The following is a 19,715-nucleotide window of genomic DNA, read 5'->3' as shown; positions in this document are numbered from 1 at the left end:
AAGCCTTTGGCGTTTTGAAGATAATATGGTATTTATTTATAGAAGAGCTAACCGCTCTCTGATTTACCTTTTAAAAAGATATCATGTCCTGGACATAAATTATGAGAAATGAAATTTTAATTCCTTGGAAAAGACAAAACACTGATTAAAACTTCATTGTTTCAGCTCTTCACCTTGAGAACGGACTTGGTCCATTGTAACCAGTGCACACAGGCTCTGTAAACCCAGGAGGTTATTATATTTTGTGGGGGAAAAAAAATGCATTCACCCCCTTCACACAATATAATCCAAGTTTAAACAATAGTTTTAGCCACAAATTGATAGGTTCACAGGATCTATGACATGGGGGAAATTCTTTTGTGTAAATCCTCAATTTATATACAAATTCAAAGGTCTAATCATTTTAAATAGTCTGTATTTGGCTGACATTGTAAATCTGTCCTTAGGACTCATCTCTGCTTCTGCAGTCCACGCAGAATGTGACTGTAAATGCACGCAACCCGGAAGGAGGAGTTACAGGCAGGTTAAAAGTGGGTGAGTCCAGCTTCATAACAGTGCTTTGCGTGTGTGTGGTCCATGAACAGTTGTGCTGAATGCATCCATTTGTTTCTTTTTTCTTCTAGAGAATTCAGAGTTATTTATGAGCAATCAAAGTATGAGTTTTCTAACTATCATGCTGTGTGGACCACGGAGACTAGTTCAGGTGGTGGGAGGACAGTCTGAAGTATTTTAAGTGAAGTTATTTTGGTTCCAAGAAATAAGAGGACCATTTAAGGTAGTACAAGAAACAATGATTGTTGGCAGGATACAAAATAATCTCACAGAGACTGAGGAGAGGAAACAAAGGAGCTGCCCTCAAGAAAAGAAAGACCAGGGCCGGAGAATCAAAGTATTCATCCTCTCTCTCCCTCTCTCCCCCTCCCTTTCTCCTTCTCTCTACCATGTTCCCCTCCTTTCCGTGAATCTCTGTCCATGATTTTCACTTGGTAGCATGGTTGCACCGGTTCTAACTCTACAGGACTCTCTGGTTCTTCATCCGATTGGCTATAGTTCTCAACACCAGCCAACTTGGTCTTCAATGTCATGAATTCTCAATTCACAGCAAAGTACTCTAATTGGCCCAATTACTCTGTTCAACCAACTGCCCTTAGCTGAGCCATGTACACCCATCCGATCAGCTAAGACCAAAGAATATGGTCACGTGGGAGAGAGGTCCTTTGGAATTGTGCGCAGAGAGCAAAAGGATTAGAAAGAAAGAATATCGATGGAAGAAATAACAAAAGAGCAAACAGCTGGTGAAAGGAATATACCTTCTCTACGCCATCAACACTTTATAGATTTGCTAAATCTAAGAAATTGGATGGCTCTCCAGATTATGGGGAAAGATGACAAGTGTACTACCAACACAGGCAGGTAGCTTTCCGTGTCCCCCTTTTTTAATGGCTGTTGTTACAGAACAATAATGTGACATTGGAAGGTACAGCCATAGCTTAACTTTATGATTCCTTTTATGACAGTAACACATGAGTTCCGTAGTCTGTGTTCTGATTTAATCTTTATAACTTTTTCTAAATGATAAATTGTATTTCTCCTTTGCTTAGAAGCTTGTTTTATCACCAAGTCCAGTGAAATTCTCAATAAATCTAGAGATGAACCTGAGCTTACACAGCATACATGTTCATGATACCTGTCTAAACCAAATCATATTTCTTTATAAATTATGTTGTATTATGAATTGTGTCTACCATTTCTTAAATTTCTTAAAAATTTTTAACTGACTGTAGCTTTTAAATGTTTGAGGGAGGGCTTCCCAGGTGGCGCAGTGGTTGAGAGGCCGCCTGCCGATGCAGGGGACACGGGTTCGTGCCCCGGTCCGGGAAGATCCCACGTGCCGCGGAGCGGCTGGGCCCGTGAGCCGTGGCCGCTGAGCCTGCGCATCCGGAGCCTGTGCTCCGCCACGGGAGAGGCCACAGCAGTGAGAGGCCTGCGTACCACAAAAAAAAAAAAAAATGTTTGAGGGATTTTTACCCATCCTTTGTCATTCATTCAACAAACATTTATTGAATGCCTATGTGCTACTTTCTATATGCTGTCAAGTAATTAATAACATTTAGAGTGTGTAATTATTTTTTAGGAGTTCCAAAAGTAAAAGATTCATTTTATATTCTTCTGAAAATGATTTAACACAAATACTCATTTTCACATTTAATTTTTTGCTAAGTGTGGATTTTCATATATAGAGGAGTTAAAGATAACATAAATCTGTCTCCACTTTTGTGGATGAAATAATGGAAGCACTGAAAAGCTAATTTTCTCAAAAACACACAGCTAGTTAGTAGAGAAGCCAAACCAGGAGTCACCTTAGGACTTGCTTCTCCAACAGGGGTGTTTCCACCACCCTCCCTCTCTACACAGATTTCATTAAATCATGGCACACCGGGAACTGTCCTAGTTGCTGCAAATATGGTGTTGTTTTTGTCACCAAGGAATTCACTTTAAAAAAAAAAGTTTCCCATCAGAATTACTTTAAACTGTTAACCTCAAATTTTGAGTTTTAACCTTAGTGTTTCATACCTGAGGTAGAGTTAAAATAAGTGATTTCTGTTAAACCTTTGGTTGGAAAGCCTCTGCTATACTGAGAATCCTGAACTCGGAAATATTCAGCTCACCAAATCCAAGACGATTTTCAGTAAATGACTTCCCACAATCACACTCATTCCAGCCTCACACTTCCTGGGAGAAGTTAAATTTAGCCAATCTGGATATTAAAATGTGATTTATGTGAACTAGACAAAGTAATCCCATTTAATCAAATGAATAATTGTTTATTACTAAGACCACTGAAAAAATTGGCAACCAATACAATCAAAGCCAAAAGTCTTAAATTCCAAAAGGAATCAAACATGGGAAAGCAAGCATCAGCAGCTAGCATTTCAAATCTTGGGACTAAAAGACAACAAATTGTGAATGACAGTGGAACCTTCTAGTTGTAAATGCAGCTCTGGTTACTACAGTTAATGTTCTTTTGACTTCGAATAATAGAAACCAGTTCTGGTTAGCTTCAAAATAAGACTTTTTAGCTGAATGGGGTCAATTTTGGCAATTCCTAGTTCCCTGATATTTTGTTTCATCTAGGTTTTCAACTTTATTTGCATAGAAGTCCACATAGTACTCTCTTTTTGTTTTTTTAATTTCTTCCATTTCAATGGCATTATTTTAATGGCTACATAATAGTCCAAGGAATATATATAATTGTAAATCTAATTATAAAATTATATTATAAATATATTTATTGGAAATACAATATACAATAATATTATTGCATATTTTATATATATATATATATATATACACACACACACACACACACAATAATTTGATTATGTAATACTCAAAAATTGGAGTTAGGTTATTCCATTCAGTCAATGACACAGTTCTTAATTCAGGCCACTCATATATTTAGGAGGTATTCAATAAATACTTGTTGAATGAATGAATGGAGGAATGAATAAAAGACTGTGTAGGAAGGGATGGGCTGGAAAGCCAGCTTAAGTGTGGGAGAGAGTTCTAGGAGATGGGGTGGGGGAAGATGGCCTGTCCAGGGTGCTCCAGAGTGGACAAGGGTTCAAGTATAAGCCTGAGCCACAGCTTTGAGGGATTTGGGGTCATAAGTGGGGAAACAAACTCAAAATTTCTCAGGTAAAACAGAAGAGAGAAATTTAACAAAGAAAGGAGTAAAAAACAAGGGGTTAGCATCACTGTTCACAACAGTCAAAACATAGAAACAACCTGTGTCTATAGACAGATGAATGAATAAAGAAGATGTGGTATACACACACACACACACACACACATAATATATATATACATTGTGTATATATACAGTGGAATACTACTCAGTCATGAAAAAGAAGGAAATAATGCCATTTGCAGCAACATGGATGGAGCTAGAGATTATCATACTAAGTGAAGTAAGACAGAGAAAGACAAATATATGATATCACTTATATGTGGAATCTAAAATATGACACAAATGAACTTATCTATGAAACAGAAACAGACTCACAGACATAGAGAACAGACTGTGGTTGCCGAGGGGGTGGGGGAGGGGTGGATTGGGAATTTGGGATTAGCAGATGCAAACTAGTATATATAGGATGAATAAACAAGTCCTACTATATAACGCAGGGAACTATACTCAATATCCTGTGATAAACCATAATGGAAAAGAATATGAAAAAGAATATATTTATAACTGAATCACTTTGCTGTACAGCAGAAATTAATACAACATCGTAAATCAACTATACTTCAATAAAATAAAGTTTTAAAAAACAGTGGGTTCATCCAAGGCAATTGCTGTGAACAGCACTGGAGCCCTTTCCTGGTTATTATAGGTCCATGAACTCATGTGCTTGGATGTAACAGACTAGCCTAAAGAACAGAGTCAAGCTATACAGATAAGAGTCACTGACTCCAGGCTTATAAAGGTGAACCTAGATGATACCAAAGCATTAGTAGAATGAACTTAACCACAGTTTTATACTTCCAGTCCAGTATCTTCTGTGATACGATATTTGCAGCAGCAGAATAAATCTTTCCTTTTCTCAAAGGACTCTGTGACATTTGTTTTTGTTGTTGTTGTTGTTTGTTGTTTTTTTTTTTTTGCGGTACACGGGCCTCTCACCGCTGCGGCCCCTCCCGTCACGGAGCACAGGCTCCGGACGCGCAGGCCCAACGGCCATGGCCCACGGGCCCAGCTGCTCCGCAGCATGTGGGATCTTCCCGGACCGGGGCACGAACCTGTGTCCCCCGCATCGGCAGGTGGACTCTCAACCACTGCGCCATCAGGGAAGCCCTAATTCCTTTATTTATTTCCCTCGTTATTTGTACCAAAGCCTTTCATTAAAAGTGTGATTTTACCAGATAGCTCCTTTTTTAATCACAACGAAAGTATTTGAGTTTTCTTTTTTTTTTAATTAATTTATTTATTATTTATTTTTGGCTGCATTGGGTCTTTGTTGTGGTGCACGGGCTTCTCATGGCGATGGCCTCTCTTGCTGCGGAGCACAGTCTCTAGGCACGCAGGCTTCAGTAGTTGTGGCTTGCGGGCTTAGTTGCTCTGCGGCATGTGGGATCCTCCCAGACCAGGGCTCGAACCCGTGTCCCCTGCACTGGCAGGCGAGTTCCCAACCACTGTGCCACCAGAGAAGCCCTGAGTTTTATTTCTTAAAGAACTCTCCTGCACATGAGGGTGACTTACTCAGCTCTAGTGCATGTCCAGCAAGGTTATAAAGACTAGTAGAATATTAATGAAAGTTAAAAGATTTAATTATAAACTCACTTACTTTAAGAGATGATTATTCCTGTGGTGGGCTTGTTATCACTTGGAGCACAGTTTCTTTTGAAGTGGAAAACATATTTAAACTGAACATTCTATGTATTTTTTATAAAGTGAAGATGGAATTTTATCCGCCTCTGTGCGTTTGTTTGAGTAGCCCCTCTACCTGGAATCTCGCATTCTCCCTTCATCAGGGAAACATGAACTCTTCCAGGTCAGCCCAGACATCCCCTTCCCTGAGGTGTCATCCCTGACCCCCCAGGAGGGACAGGAATTCCTTATCAGGGTTCTCACTGGACACTGTCCATGGTTGTATCACGGCACTTATCAAATTGCCCTGGGACTAGATTTATATGCTTTTTTCTTCAGTAGACTATGAAATCCTATAAGTTGTGAACTGCATCTCCTCTTTCATGTAGCCTCAATTCTTAGCACGAAACCTTGAACATAAAAGCATACAATAAATTTGTGCTGAATGGAAGAGACTCACTTTCCTGAATTTTCTTTGATTTGAGGATTTATGTAGCTTTGTTACTCATGAAAATTATGCAACTAAACTCATTCGTTGAATATTTCATCAATGTATATGAAACAATGGTTACAGAAAAAATGTCATTTAGTTTAACCACTTTCACTTGATAAATTCTCCTCGAATTGTTATATGAACGTCCAATAAGCTAAACAGTGAACTCTTATTGGATAATTTACTCCAGTTTTTTCCTCTTGATTCTAAACTCAACTTCAAATTCATCACTTAATGCAAATCAGTGTTTGTATGATAAATATGTAAGATATATCAGTGACCCAGAAGAGGTAAATAGTGACACCGAATCACAGGATAACTGAGTTTGGGTGAAAGCTCAGGAGAGCAAAAATAAAGGCAACTATCACAAAACAAAGCCAGGCTTCCTTAAGAGAAAGGAGATAAAACATAGAGAAAAAAATGTGTTCCACTTTGTAACATGTGAACACATGCACATTTAAATGAAGAATCTTTGGAGGGATCTGAGGTACAAATTAGTGAAAAAACATAAGAATATGTTGCTGACAATATCCAAAACTGATTAATGTATTAGTTGAAAAGCTTCTATTTAATTTCTAGCAGGTACCAGTCAACTTGAAATAGTACTGTGAGAGACACAGGGACACATACACGAAATCTGCAAGTATCCATTTCACAATAAACTTACTTTTCTAGATAAGAAAATAGAACTAACAAAAGAATGAAGGAACACTTGTAGTTCCTTAAGCAAATGCTGAACGCTATGTTCTAGAGAGATGAAGCCATTATGCTGCTAAGGTTAGAAGGACAGGAAACACAGAGAAATCAGAAAACATAAAATGATGGATACCCGACTGTACCAATGAGAGACATTGAACAAAATCTCACACGCTGAAGGTACAGCGTCCCCAGTGCCTGGCACACAGAAGCACACATTAAACATGTGCTGAGTACAGTCGTAATTTAAAAGCCAGTGGGTCGGAGATTGGGATTGGCGTATATACACTAATATGTATAAGGTAGATAACTGATAAGAACCTGCTGTATAGCAAAAACGAACAAACAAACAGAAAAAGTTCATGTGAAAGGAGTAAGCTTGGAGGAGAAAGTGATGCCCTGTCCCTGAAATAGAAAGAAGGGCTGGAGAAGACAGAAATGGCTGAGATGAAGGTGAAGGGCAGAAACTTGAGGGTGTGTTTCCATGGTGATGTCTGTTTGCTCCATGGAGTAGGAGGTGAGGATTAGGGCAGAGGCAAGAATCTGAGTGTGACTCATTCATTGTCTGCGTTAACTTTGGCCATTGAAGGAAGCCATTCATAAGATGGTCTTTCACAAATCTCACATTTCAGAATATAAAACCCTCAGTTGGTTAATACTCAAAAGAATACCAATTTCAGTAATCTGCATAGAAGAATCATATTATTTTTGGCAAGTCTTAAAAACCTGAAAAAATTAATTTTTATATAATTCATTCATACATATATTTGATATAGATCTACATACATGTGACCTACATTAATTTTAATAATATAATAGATTTTGGCTTAGGACTTAAAATTTAATCACAGAATCAAAAAAATTACCGGTAACAAATCTTAAATGTTTAGTGATTTGGTACTGCTGGGTGCCATGGCATGTGCAGAAGTAGAGCTTTTAACACTGCAGAGACTACACACTTTATAATAAAATGCTTTCATTCATTCTTTAGGTCCCAAAATGGTAGAGGTCCAGAGTCAGCAGTTTCAGATCAACTCCAAGGACAGCAAGCCACTGTTTACTGTTGATGAAAAGGCAGTTGTGGTTGGTACAGATAAACTTCGAGTAACTGGTATGTAGTAGCTCTTTATTTTTAATTAAGGAATAATTGACAAACAACATTAGTTTCAGGTGTACAACATAAGGGTTCAATAGTTGTATATATCGTGACACGATCCCCACAGTAAGTCTAATTAACGTCCATCACCACACATACTTAAAACTTTTTTCTTGTGACGAGAACTTTTAAGATCTACTTTCTTAGCAACTTGCAAGTACACAATACGGGGTACCCGTAGTCGCCATGCTGTATATCACATCCCCGCGACTTATTTGTCTTACAACTGGAAGTTTGTACCTTTGACCACCTCCACCCATTTCGTCCACCTCCCAACACTCACTTCTTGCAACCATCAGTCTGTTCTCTGTGTCTGTGAGTTCAGGTTTTGTTTTGTTGTTGTTTGTTTTTTAGACTCTACATATCAGTGAGATCATATAGTACTTATCTTTCTCTGACTTTTTTCACTGAGCATAATTCCCTCGAGGTCCATCCATGTTGTGGCAAAGGGCAGGATTTCCTTCTTTTTCTGGTTGAATAATATTCCATTGTGTATATACCACATCTTCTGTGTCCATTCATCTGTAGTAACTCTTAAGAAAAACAGTATCACATGGAGGGCACTTCTGCAAAAGCAAATTGCAGTTTTGGCAAGTTTACTGTGGAATATTTCAGACCGATAAGAAAAAGTTACTGTAGTTAGAATTTGTTGACTTTTCTTCATGGCATTTCTTTTGAAATTCTTTGACACTCTCTTAGAAGAATGAAATCTTCCTCACAAATCTTTACCCACTTTTTTCCCCCACCATATTGTTTCCTTTTATCTCTTTCCAATTGGTGTAACCCAAAGGCTTTACACAGAAATAGAAAACTACCACAGCCATCATATAATTCCAACTGTGTTGGGAAAATTGCACCAAAAAACAAAACTTGATTTATTCTTTATGTCATACGACTCCATAGTTGCCACAATGGTGGTTAAGTTTCGTTAAATATATAAGATACGAGAAGAATATTTTTATAAACGTTAATTTTTCCAAGTAAATTCCCATTCACGCTTTTCTCCACTACGTACTATAAACGTTCGATCTCTGTGTTAAATGGATTGATTTCAAGTAGCCTTTGGAGTTTCTTGGATCAGCAAAAGCAGCAGCAGTTGACAGCCAAGGAAAGAGGAGTGAGAAGCGACAGAGAACCAGGTCATGCTGGGGGCAGAGAAAGAGAATTCAATGCTTGGCTATACACTCTTCCCTCTGGCCACTTGCCCTGAGCGTGGGGCGTAAGGGGAGGGACTCAGTGGTCTTCCTTTAAGGCGGCCCCGCCAGATTCCTGAGTTGCAGGACATCCTGACCTGAACACACGTCAAGAAGTGCTTTCTTGCCGTTGCCTTTGTCTCAAGAACTCAAAGAGTCACGTGAAATCCCTCGTCCGTTCTTAAACAGCTGCCGTATATACTCTAGTCAACGGGGAAACTGAAAAATCATTTTTAAACCAAATTCATGGAGGAGATTAAACAATTTCACCACCCCAGTTTGAAATTGATCTCAGCCTTCAGCAGTCTCATTTTTCCCCCTAAAAATAGAATTGTCACCAAGTGACCAAAATCAGCATGCCTCTTTTACTAACCCCAGTCGCAGAACATGGTATTGGAGCAGCGTCAAAATGTCATCTTCAAAAAAAATATTTTATCCCGTCGCCAGAACTGGCTTCTGGAGGATGATGCACGGTTGGGTACTTCGGTTCCTTGGTAGTGATTCGCTGGGCGGGGTCCATTCCCCAACATTTAGGAAGGAAAACAGGGCCCTGTAAGAGTATCCAGTCTCATCACTAAGGGGAAAGACACAATCTAGCAATAAGGCAGTTCAGTCCCTTCATCCTTCTCTGATTAGCTGAACGGGATTGCATGTGTCACAAGTGACGACGTAGACATCCTGGAGGCACCCACAAAGCCACCCACAAAAGAGGACCCGGAAAGTAAGGTTTCAGCCACTGAAGAAGTGAAGGTAAACACAGCTGGGGAGTCCATGTCCCTTACAGATGTGAAGACGGATCTCTAGCAGCTGCTCAGAGAGGACCACACCCTTCAAGCACACGCTCAACACATCCGGCTCCGGACCCAGTCATGCAGCCCTGTGGACAGTTGATGACCTGCTCCATCAGTTAACAGCCCTTCAGCTGAAAGGAACAAAAGGCCCAATTAAAACTGGCTTCAACTCTAAGGACATACATGATCCCACAGGAGGTCTCCAGGCTGATTCATTCGGTGTTTTCCCCCAGCTCTGCTTCTCTCCTGACTTTCCCCTTTCAGTGGTGGTGAATGGTCCCATCAATTCCAAGGGTCACTTCCTTGTGCAGTGACTTCTCCAAACTTCCATAAGAGGACCTTGATGGCCTCAGGGGGTCTGTGCCCCTTAAGTTGTCCTTCCAGCCTAAATTTTCCTCATGTTAAATTGCTTGCGTTTCTCTTTTTTTTTTTTTTTTTTTTTTCTGTACGTGGACCTCTCACCGCTGTGGCCCCTCCCGTTGCGGAGCACAGGCTCCGGACACGCAGGCTCAGCGGCCATGGCTCACGGGCCCAGCCGCTCCGCGGCATTTGGGATCTTCCCGGACCGGGGCACGAACCCGTGTCCCCTGCATCAGCAGGCAGACTCTCAGCCACTGCGCCACCAGCGAAGCCCTGGTTTGTAATTTTGAAAGTTCATTTTGTACTGACGGGTGGAGCCCAAGACAGGGGTGTGGTCTAGGCCAGGCAGAAGGACCTAGATAAATCATGATGAGCACTCATCTGTGAATAACCCTGCTGTACATAGGTGAAAAGTGTGGGCTTTGAAGTCAAATCACAGTCCGGCCACTTAGCTGTGTAACTCTAGGCAAGTTAATTAACCTTTCTGTTCCTCAGTTTCCTCTTCAGTAAAATGGGAAAATAATCATACCTGCCTTGTAGGGTTCTGAGTACTAACCAAGTTAGGCTATATCACCTTCGAATCTCTGCACCCTAACCCGATACCCACACCATGCCTTGCACATAATTAGGTTCTCAGACTAGCCAGACAACTGGGAACATACTGATTCGTGCAAATTAGAAAGTCAATTTTAAATATTCAAAGTCTGGATTTTTCTATAAATTTCCTGATGTGCCTTAAGAAACAGATGACACAAGATACAATTTTTACACGTAAAATCTAGAGAATGAACCAAATTACTATTACCGAAAATATATGGACTTAATGCAATTTTCAACTGAAACTTCTTTCAATTTGAGGGCTAATATTGCTTTCTGGTTTTAAAATAAGCCTGGGTATTTGTAACTGCTTTAAAAATCATATTTTGTTTATAGCCATCTAATGAAATCGTGGTATCCTTGGAAAAGCAGGAAAGCAGTTATACCTATTTTTTTCCTGCAACTCAAACATCTGTACGAATTCAGCAACGATCAGAGCCTACGTGTCCTGTGATATGCAGTGTAAATGCTCGATTTGTGGGCTGCTGTTTATTTTACTCTTGTAAAAGCTTCCTCTTTGGTTTGTGTTTAGGGCCTGAAGGGGCTCTCTTTGAACATTCAGTGGAGACGCCCCTCATAAAACCGGACCCAGTCCAGGACCTTAGGTAAGAATTTTGTTCAAATATAAACAAACTCTCTTACAGAAGATACCTGGTTATGTGCTAGAATAACACGTTAGCAGATATTACCAGGTTGTTTCTTATTCCATTAGTTGTCTTTACTCTGATGAACTTCCGCCCATAACAAGTCATTTCTTACAAAAATCCAAAGGAGGTTAGACGTCCTACTGTATGTCCCGTCCTTTTGTCTCTGAGCTCGTTACTAGCCCTGCCCCTGCCCCAGTGCAGCCTGTACTGTTCCAATAGCTATTCCTGCCTCCAGAAAATCTGAGGGACTTGGCTAAATGCAGCTATTTTATTTATTTTTTCCGATTTTTTTAAATTGTGGTAAAATACACGTATAAAATTTATCATCTTAACCATTTTTAAGTGTACAGTTCAGAACATATTTATACTTTACACACTTTAAAAGAATTTTTTTCCTTTTCCATTATGGTTTATCACAGGATATTGAATACAGTTCCCTGTGCTATACAGTAGGACCTTATTGTCTATTCATTCTATATATAATAGTTTGCATCTGCTAATCCCAACCTCCTAATCCATCCCTCCCCCACCCTACCTGCCCCTTGGCAACCACAAGTCTGTTCTCTATGTCTGTGAGTCTGTTTCAGTTTCGTAGATAAGTTCATTTGTGTATATTTTAGATTCCAAATATAAGTGATATTATATGGTATTTGTCTTTCTCTTTCTGACTTACTTCACTTAGTATGATAATCTCTGTGTCCATCCAAGTTGCAGCAAATGGCATTATTTCATTCTTTTTTATGGCTGAGTAATATTCCATTGTCTACAGGTACCACATCGTCTTTATCTGTTCCTCTGTCCATGGACATTTAGGTTGCGTCCATGTCTTGGCTATTGTGCATAATGCTGCTATGAACGTGGGGGTGTAAATGCAGCTAATTTAAATGTTTCATTGATTCCACATCAGCCAGAGTAAAGTCCAGAATGCTACTGGGGCACTTGGCTTGTGACCTAGACTCCTTGGGGCTCTCTAGGTTGGCACCCTGGGGCCTCCTGCCTCACCCGTCCTGAGACTGAGCCACTGCCGGGCCCGGACTCCACACTTCCACACACGCTGTCCCACCTGACTGGGGTGCCCTCCTTCCCTTGGAGACCCCACGAATATCTGCTTGTCCTCACGCTTCAGGTCACATGCCACGCATGGGGCTATGGTTCATGTGGTCCACAGACCCTTCGTTTTTCCCTGGAGAGCATCAGCTGAGGCAAACACTGCACGTTTTAGTGAAAGAGGACGGTGTCTTATATGGGCTTGAAATTTGCAAAAGGCATGCTTAAAACTCTCAGTTTACATTACATTTTTTAAATATGTGCACTGTTAGCAGAGACAAGAATGTTATAAAACCGAGAGCTTGACGGATTCGTATACGCAAAAAAGTTGATACATCTTTTTCTCAATTGTGGCAAAATGCACATAATATAAAATTTACCATCTTAACCACTTTCAAGTGTACCGTTCAAAAGTCTAAGCTACGCTTATTGTTGTGCAGCCGTCCCCCGCCTCCATCTCCAGCATTCTTTACATTTTGCAAAACTGAAACTCTGTGCCCATTAAACGCTAACTCCCCATTTCCCCGCAACCCCTGCAAACCACCATCCGAGTCTCTGTCTCTATGAATTTGAGGACTCTGGGCACCTCATTTAAGTGGAATCAAACAGTATTTGTCCTTCTGTGACTGGATTATTTCACTTAGCACAATATCCTCAACCTTTGGTATATCTTTACATCATAGCAGAATATATAAAATCACCCAGTTCCATATATAAGTTTATTCTTTATACAGAGTCTCTGTGTGACTGTGTGTATTTCACTTTATTACTAGGCTACTGAATGTTCTTTGCTGCTGTAACTGTTTATTCCAATAGTATATTTGTATTTTATAACAAAAACAAATAATATTTTTAAAAACAAATGTCTTAAAGTCTACAATGTCACTTAAAATCACGTTTAGAATTTGAACTTGAAAAATATTCAGGAGACAATTAACATGTTAACATATTATGTATAATAGGGAATAATGTACAGTAGGAATCCCAGCTTTACAGACAAGCCTGGTGACCTTGGCCAAACTAACCTTTTGAGGCTATCTTTTCTCATATATAAAACGTTGATAGGGACTTCACTGGCAGTCCAGTGGTTAAAACTTCGCCTTCCAATGCTGGGAGTGTGGGTTTGATCCCTGGTCAGGGAGCTAAGATCCCCACGGATCTCTCATAGCCAAAAAACCAAAACATAAAACAGAAGCAATATTGCAACAAATTCAATAAAAGACTTTAAAAATGGTCCACATCAAAAAAAAATCTTTAAAAAAAGTTGTTAGTAATGCACATCTCAGAGTGTTCTAGGAAAGATTTAATAAGCTATTAAGTTTAAAATATTTTTTCTAAACTGAAAGTGGAATACAAATAATCATTTTTATTATCAAGTAGATATTCACACAAAATGGAATTGGGGTTAGGAAATTCAGCATTTCTCTTAATTTTAATGTCTAATTAAATATTCATCAAAAGCAAATGAGAGTTCAATTCATCTTACCCACTTAGAGAACACTGGCAGCATAAAAATACATTGTGACAATTAAATTATAACAGTTTCATTGATTTTGATAAAGGACCATAAGATTAATATTACAGAATTATTATAGTTAGGGGAAAAGAACATTTTATTTTCCTAGGAGAGGAAAATGATTCAATATCTTTAAAAAATAATCCCATTAAAACCATTTTGGAATTATAAAATAATGTAAATTGTAGAGATGCCAAGCCACTCTTTGAAATAAATGTCACTATTTTAAAATTACAGGTCTCAAAATTAAACAATTCATCATACGTTTTCCCATTAGGAAATAAATCTACTAAAAAAGAAATGGCAGAAGGGTATTATTCTCTGGCTTTCTAAAGGGTGATACTAAGCGAGGATTACATAACCCAAATGTTACAACAAAAGTGATTGAGAATGTAACGAAATTGTAAGGAACTGCTTACAATAAGGAATGAGGTTTGGATGGAAGACGTGAACTAATATGTACTGAACGCCTTCCACGGTCAGGAAAGGTGCGGTCACATAGTTTATCTCGTTTACTCATCAATTCGACCTGAAAAGTATCAACTCGATCCCCATCTTATAAAAGAGAACACTGAGCTCTAGATAGTAGCGCGTTCTAAGGCACAAAGGAAAAACATGTAACCAACTCATGACTTAACTTCAGCTCTGACCCCAAAGCCCATCCATATACCCTCTGTTCCCTCTTTCTACCACGCAAGTGAACCCGTCATGATTTATTCTTTGATTTACTACCAGCCTCCACTGATTGAGTACACGAGAGTCGTATTTTCTTCTGTAAGTTCTTGCCGTAAACTGTCTTTCCCTTTTTATTTCTGTCCAGTAGCATTACTATTGCTGGCCTGAGTAAAGTAAAAAGATATTCCTGGAATATCATAACTGACCCATGAAAACTTTGAATGTGGATTTTGTTGGGTTAAGATCATGAGGCATTTATAAAAAGATCTCTGAAATATACACGTTTAAATATCACAATTCAAATTTTGGTCTTTGCTCAAATTGTAGTCATGAAAGGGTAGCAATTATTATTTTAGTTAAGACAAAAATATAATTAACTTGTATTTAAGCTAGATTTACATTTCTTACGGCAAAATCATCCTCAAAAAAAGTGTGAACTCTGACATACTGTTTTAAAGCTACTTCTCATTCACACATGATATAATTCCATCTTTTTTTTTAATGTAGTGAAAATGTATTAAGTGTATTTATATGCCAGAGGCTATGATAGATGTTGGTTCTACAGTGATAAAAGGCATGGTCCCTGACCTTAGTGAGTTTAAAGTCTATTGAGAAAAGAAACATGCAAACAAGTTAAAACAACATAATTCTTTGCTATGATGAAGGTACAAATTATAGTGAGAGAATAAGAAAAAGAGCATGAATTCTTCAGGGTGATCTGAGATGAAATCACAGATAAGGAGGCACGTGAACTGAAACTTAAGCAATCAGTAGATGTGGATACGGTAGGGTAAATGGCAAAGCCTCTGCAACCCAATAGGGATGTGACGTGATTAAATATGTTATTATTTGTAAATTTGTGGAAACAATGCCTAGCACATAGTCAGTAATATATATGTGTCCTCATTAGTTAAGTAAAATGAGCAGACATGGAAATATCTGTTCCTGTTTCAAACACTTGTAAATATTGGTTTGCTTAATAAGAGTTTATAAATATTGCTCAACTAGAAACCAAGGAAAGCTAGTTCCCAGGTCCCAGTAATAAAGAGGAAATTCATGGTCAGAGCACAGCAGAAGCTAAGTCAAGGGTACTCAGGGAGAAGTCAGGATCCCATAGAGGTTAAGGGCTGGGACTTTAATATTTTATGGGGACTGAGATTCTAACGTATAGCCTAGTGTATATGAAATGCCCAAACTGAGCTATCTCATAAATCTTGGCCTCTGTGAAACAGGTATTTCAATTTACCTACTAGCCCAAGGATGCTGCAAGAAAGTTGCTATTTTGGGCTATGGGTTGAAAAAGTTACCAAGGAGAAATCATGGGTTGCAAGCATTAGGAGGACTAAATCCACACTACCTCATTGTGCAGGAGCTCTAAGCTGGAAAATTAACATTAAAAACTGCACCAAGGGCTTCCCTGGTGGTGCAGTGGTTGAGAGTGTGCCTGCCGATGCAGGGGACACGGGTTTGTGCCCCGGTCCGGGAAGATCCCACATGCTGCGGAGCGGCTGGGCCCGTGAGCCATGGCCGCTGAGCCTGCGCATCTAGAGCCTGTGCTCTGCAACGGGAGAGGCCACAGCAGTGAGAGGCCCGCGTACCGTAAAAAAAAAAAAAAAAAAAAATTGCACCAAGTCTATAAACCAATAGTGATAAAAAAAAAAAAAAGAAAAAGAGAGAGAGAGAGAGAAACTACATTGAAGATATTAATGGCATAAAAACACTCATGGAAAAAAAAAATCTTGCTGAAGATGAGCTTACTAAAAGAAGAAGAAAAAGGCAAATGAATAAGGAATTGAACTACCGTGGGGAAGAATTAGCAGCCACTTCAGGTTACCCCTGAAACTCCAAGTAGTAGAGCAAAGCGAAGAGATTTTAAAACAGGTATGAATAAAAGGCTCAAAGAGAAAAAAAAAAAAAACTTGAATACAAAGGTAAGGCAAAGACAAGATGAAAACAGAATATTTGGAAAATAACAAAAAGAAGTTCTAGGAATGAGAGATTGAGTAATTAAAATCAGTGGCAGCCAGAACTTGGCTTCTCATACCATTCTCCAACAAAAGGAATCAGGATCCTTTGGAGAAATCCTTGGCTCATTCTAGGACTGGGAATATAGATGAACTTAGAGCATCTTATAGCCAATAAGTAAGAAATGCTCAAAAACCCAAACAATGAGGGTATGTCAGAAGGAACACAGGCGTCAACTCTAGGTTGGCAGGTATCAAATCTCCATGATTTTTAGATTCATTTAAAAAAATAACAATGTTTATAATATGGAAGAAATTACATCTTTTGCAGATACTTAAATGTATGATAAAACATTTAGATGTTAACTTAAAATATGTAATGGGTGCCTCGTTTTTCAAAATTCTTTTAGAACAGCCATGAAGCGCACTGCTTGGTTTTCTGTTCTACCAAGTTTTGGAATGTGCGGGTTTCGGGGATGAACATACTCAGTTTTACTAACTTGGCCTGAACAAACTGTTTTACCAAACTTGGCCAACATACACCTCAGAGTGCTTGCAATGATGTCTAATTCATGAGCAGTAAGAGTTGGTCTTTCCTCACGTTTTTACCAATATTCGGCACTGTCAGAGTTTATGATAGTTTTCATCTGATGTGTGTTATATTGTGTTATTTTACTGTTTGTTTCCCTGATGACTAGTGTGGTTAAGCATCTTTCATATTTTTATTTTATTATTAAGGTTGCTTCTTCTGTGAATTGACTCTTCATCTCTTTGCTTCTTTAATTACTTTTCAAAATGGATTTGTAGGGATTAAAATATATACATATTCAGAATATTAGCCTTTTTCCTATTATATTTCTATTAATTTTTAATGTTTATGTACTGAAATTTATTAATCATTTCTTTTCTTACTTCTGGATTTTAAGCCATAATTAAAAGACTTTCCCTACAGGAAGAGAAACTCGCCAGCCACGTTTCTTGTATGGCTTTCTCTCTTACATTTGGATCGCTGATCCACTTGGAGTTTATTCTTGTATGAGGTACAGATACAAGAATGTGGGTCTAATTTTCTCTCTTCCAGCTGGCCAACCAGGTGCCAGCAACTGCATTATTATGTAGCTGCCGCCACAATTTGAAATGCAACCTTTATCATATATAAGATTTCCCTGTGCATCTGGGTCTGTTTCCGCAGTTTCTACTCTATCCTGCTCAGCTGTCTATTCAGGTCCAAGTACCAACTTTGTTACTTAAATAAACTTTAAAAGATATTTCAGTGTCTGGTAGGGCTAGCCACACACAGACACACATACGCACATACACGTACACATACACACATACACACACACACATACACACATGTACACATAAACACACATACACATACATACACACAGATGTACACATACACATACACACAAACACACAATACACACACTCTTGCAGCTTTTCCCTTTCACGCTTTCTGTCTGCTGTTGCTTATTTTCCCACATGAACGTGAGGTCTTTGATATCCGGCCACTGTTGAACGCGTTCACAGAGAGGTGCACTTCAGAGCATTCTAATCTCAGCCGTTTGGGTAAAATGTGTCTACACCTGTGCTGCACTGAAACGTTTCATCTTCAAGGATAGAAATGACGCAAAGGGGACGAAGGTTGCTCTCCCAGGAGTATCGCAGTATAATGCCGTTAACAGCTAGTCACAGGGCCTGTTGAGGTCGTTTGCGGTTTGAGAACTGGTCTTTGAAGCAGACTCACCCTCACCACGGTCGCTGGAACAGGCCCGACCTGTGCAGTTGCTCACCCATCCACCTCCCTCCCCTGCCTTCCCTCCCCTCTCCTTTCTTTCTCTCTGGCAGGAGGAATGCAGGCAGTTAGCAAAGTCAGAAGGGGCCCGCGATCAGCAGACCAGGCTCATGAAGATACAGCGTGTTTCCCCAACACCTAAACCCAACAGAATTTGACCAATAAATTCTAGGAATGTCTGTTTCCTCGCACTCAAAGTAATATTTTAAAATGTGTAACAGATCAGGTCTTACATACTGAGACGTACATAAGGAAGCTTTGTTTTCCATAACAAATAGTGGTAGACAAGAAACTTGCTGATCAAAGGGAACAATCCACCTGATTTAGAAGTCGATCAATACTACTCAGCCATAAAACAGAATGAAATGATGCCATTTGCAGCAACATGGATGCAACTAGAGATTATCATACTAAGTGAAGTAAGTCAGACAAAGAAAGACAAAAACCATATGATATCACTTGTATGTGGAATCTAAAATATGACACAAATGAACTTATCTACAAAACAGAAACAGCCTCACAGACATAGAGAAGAGACTGGCGGTTGCCAAGGGGGATGGGGGGGTGGGGGAGGGAGGGATTGGGATTTTGAGATTAGCAGGTGCAAACTATTATATATAGAATGGATAAAAACAAGGCCCTACTGTATAGCACAGGGAACTATATTCAATATCCTATGATAAACCATAATGGAAAGGAATAGCAAAAATAATATACGTATGTACAACTGAGTCACTTTGCTGTACAGCAGAAATTAACACGGCATTGTAAGTCAACTAGACTTCAATTTTAAAGAATTGTGAAAGTCGATCACTCAGTCAGTTCAGCAGCAAATTCATTCCCAGGCCCTTCGCTCCTCTTAAACGTCACCCTTTCTGTCTCCTGCCCCCCTCCACCTTGTGTTCTCCTTCTTGTGGAGCTTTACACATTTCAAGGAAGTCGCCCTTTCAGCTTTTGGTTGAGTCAGGTTGGAGCAGCTGAAAAACCTGTCCAGTGATCACGTTGTGCCATCTGGTGGAAACTCAGTCTTTTCCAGGCGGAGGCAAATAAGAGAATTTTTCTGCTCCTGTGTTCCTGGTTCTGTATCTGTGTTTGACTACATCACAAGGAGATGCTGAGACGTTTTACAAAAACAACGCCAGCAGAGGCCAGTCTCCACCCTGTCAACTCCATTAATTCAGTATTTTTCCAAAAGAAATCTTTGCATCTGCCCTGTAATCTTCCTAAATGAAAAAAAAAAAAGCAAACAACACCTAAAGTCCAGATTTACATCCTATTTTGTGAACGTGTTAGCAGATGTACGCGTTGCGCTTAAATTTCTCTTTTTCCCGAAGAAGTTTGTATTTTAGCTAAAAAATAGTTTTCCAGAGATATTCACCAATAGCATTTTCTTCTGCTGTGGTGTGCC

At 39.3% G+C, this 19,715-nt stretch overlaps 1 protein-coding gene across 1 annotated transcript in view; it reads left to right on the top strand.

The window, feature by feature from the left end:
• SGCG (sarcoglycan gamma) overlaps positions 1–19,715 on the top strand; it is a 32,308-nt gene that overhangs the window by 8,742 nt on the left and 3,851 nt on the right. The window contains exons 4-6 of the mRNA XM_082675461.1: positions 447–534; positions 7,552–7,671; positions 11,190–11,262. Of these exons, the coding sequence (XP_082531587.1) occupies positions 447–534; positions 7,552–7,671; positions 11,190–11,262 (281 nt within the window). The remainder of the gene's footprint in view (positions 1–446; positions 535–7,551; positions 7,672–11,189; positions 11,263–19,715) is intronic.

The sequence above is a fragment of the Grampus griseus genome (genome assembly GCF_964374135.1).
Source record: "Grampus griseus genome assembly, chromosome: 18".
In the NCBI taxonomy this organism is placed as follows: domain Eukaryota; kingdom Metazoa; phylum Chordata; class Mammalia; order Artiodactyla; family Delphinidae; genus Grampus; species Grampus griseus.
Note: the sequence above shows the minus strand (reverse complement) of the source record. Positions and strands in the feature narration are given on the sequence as shown.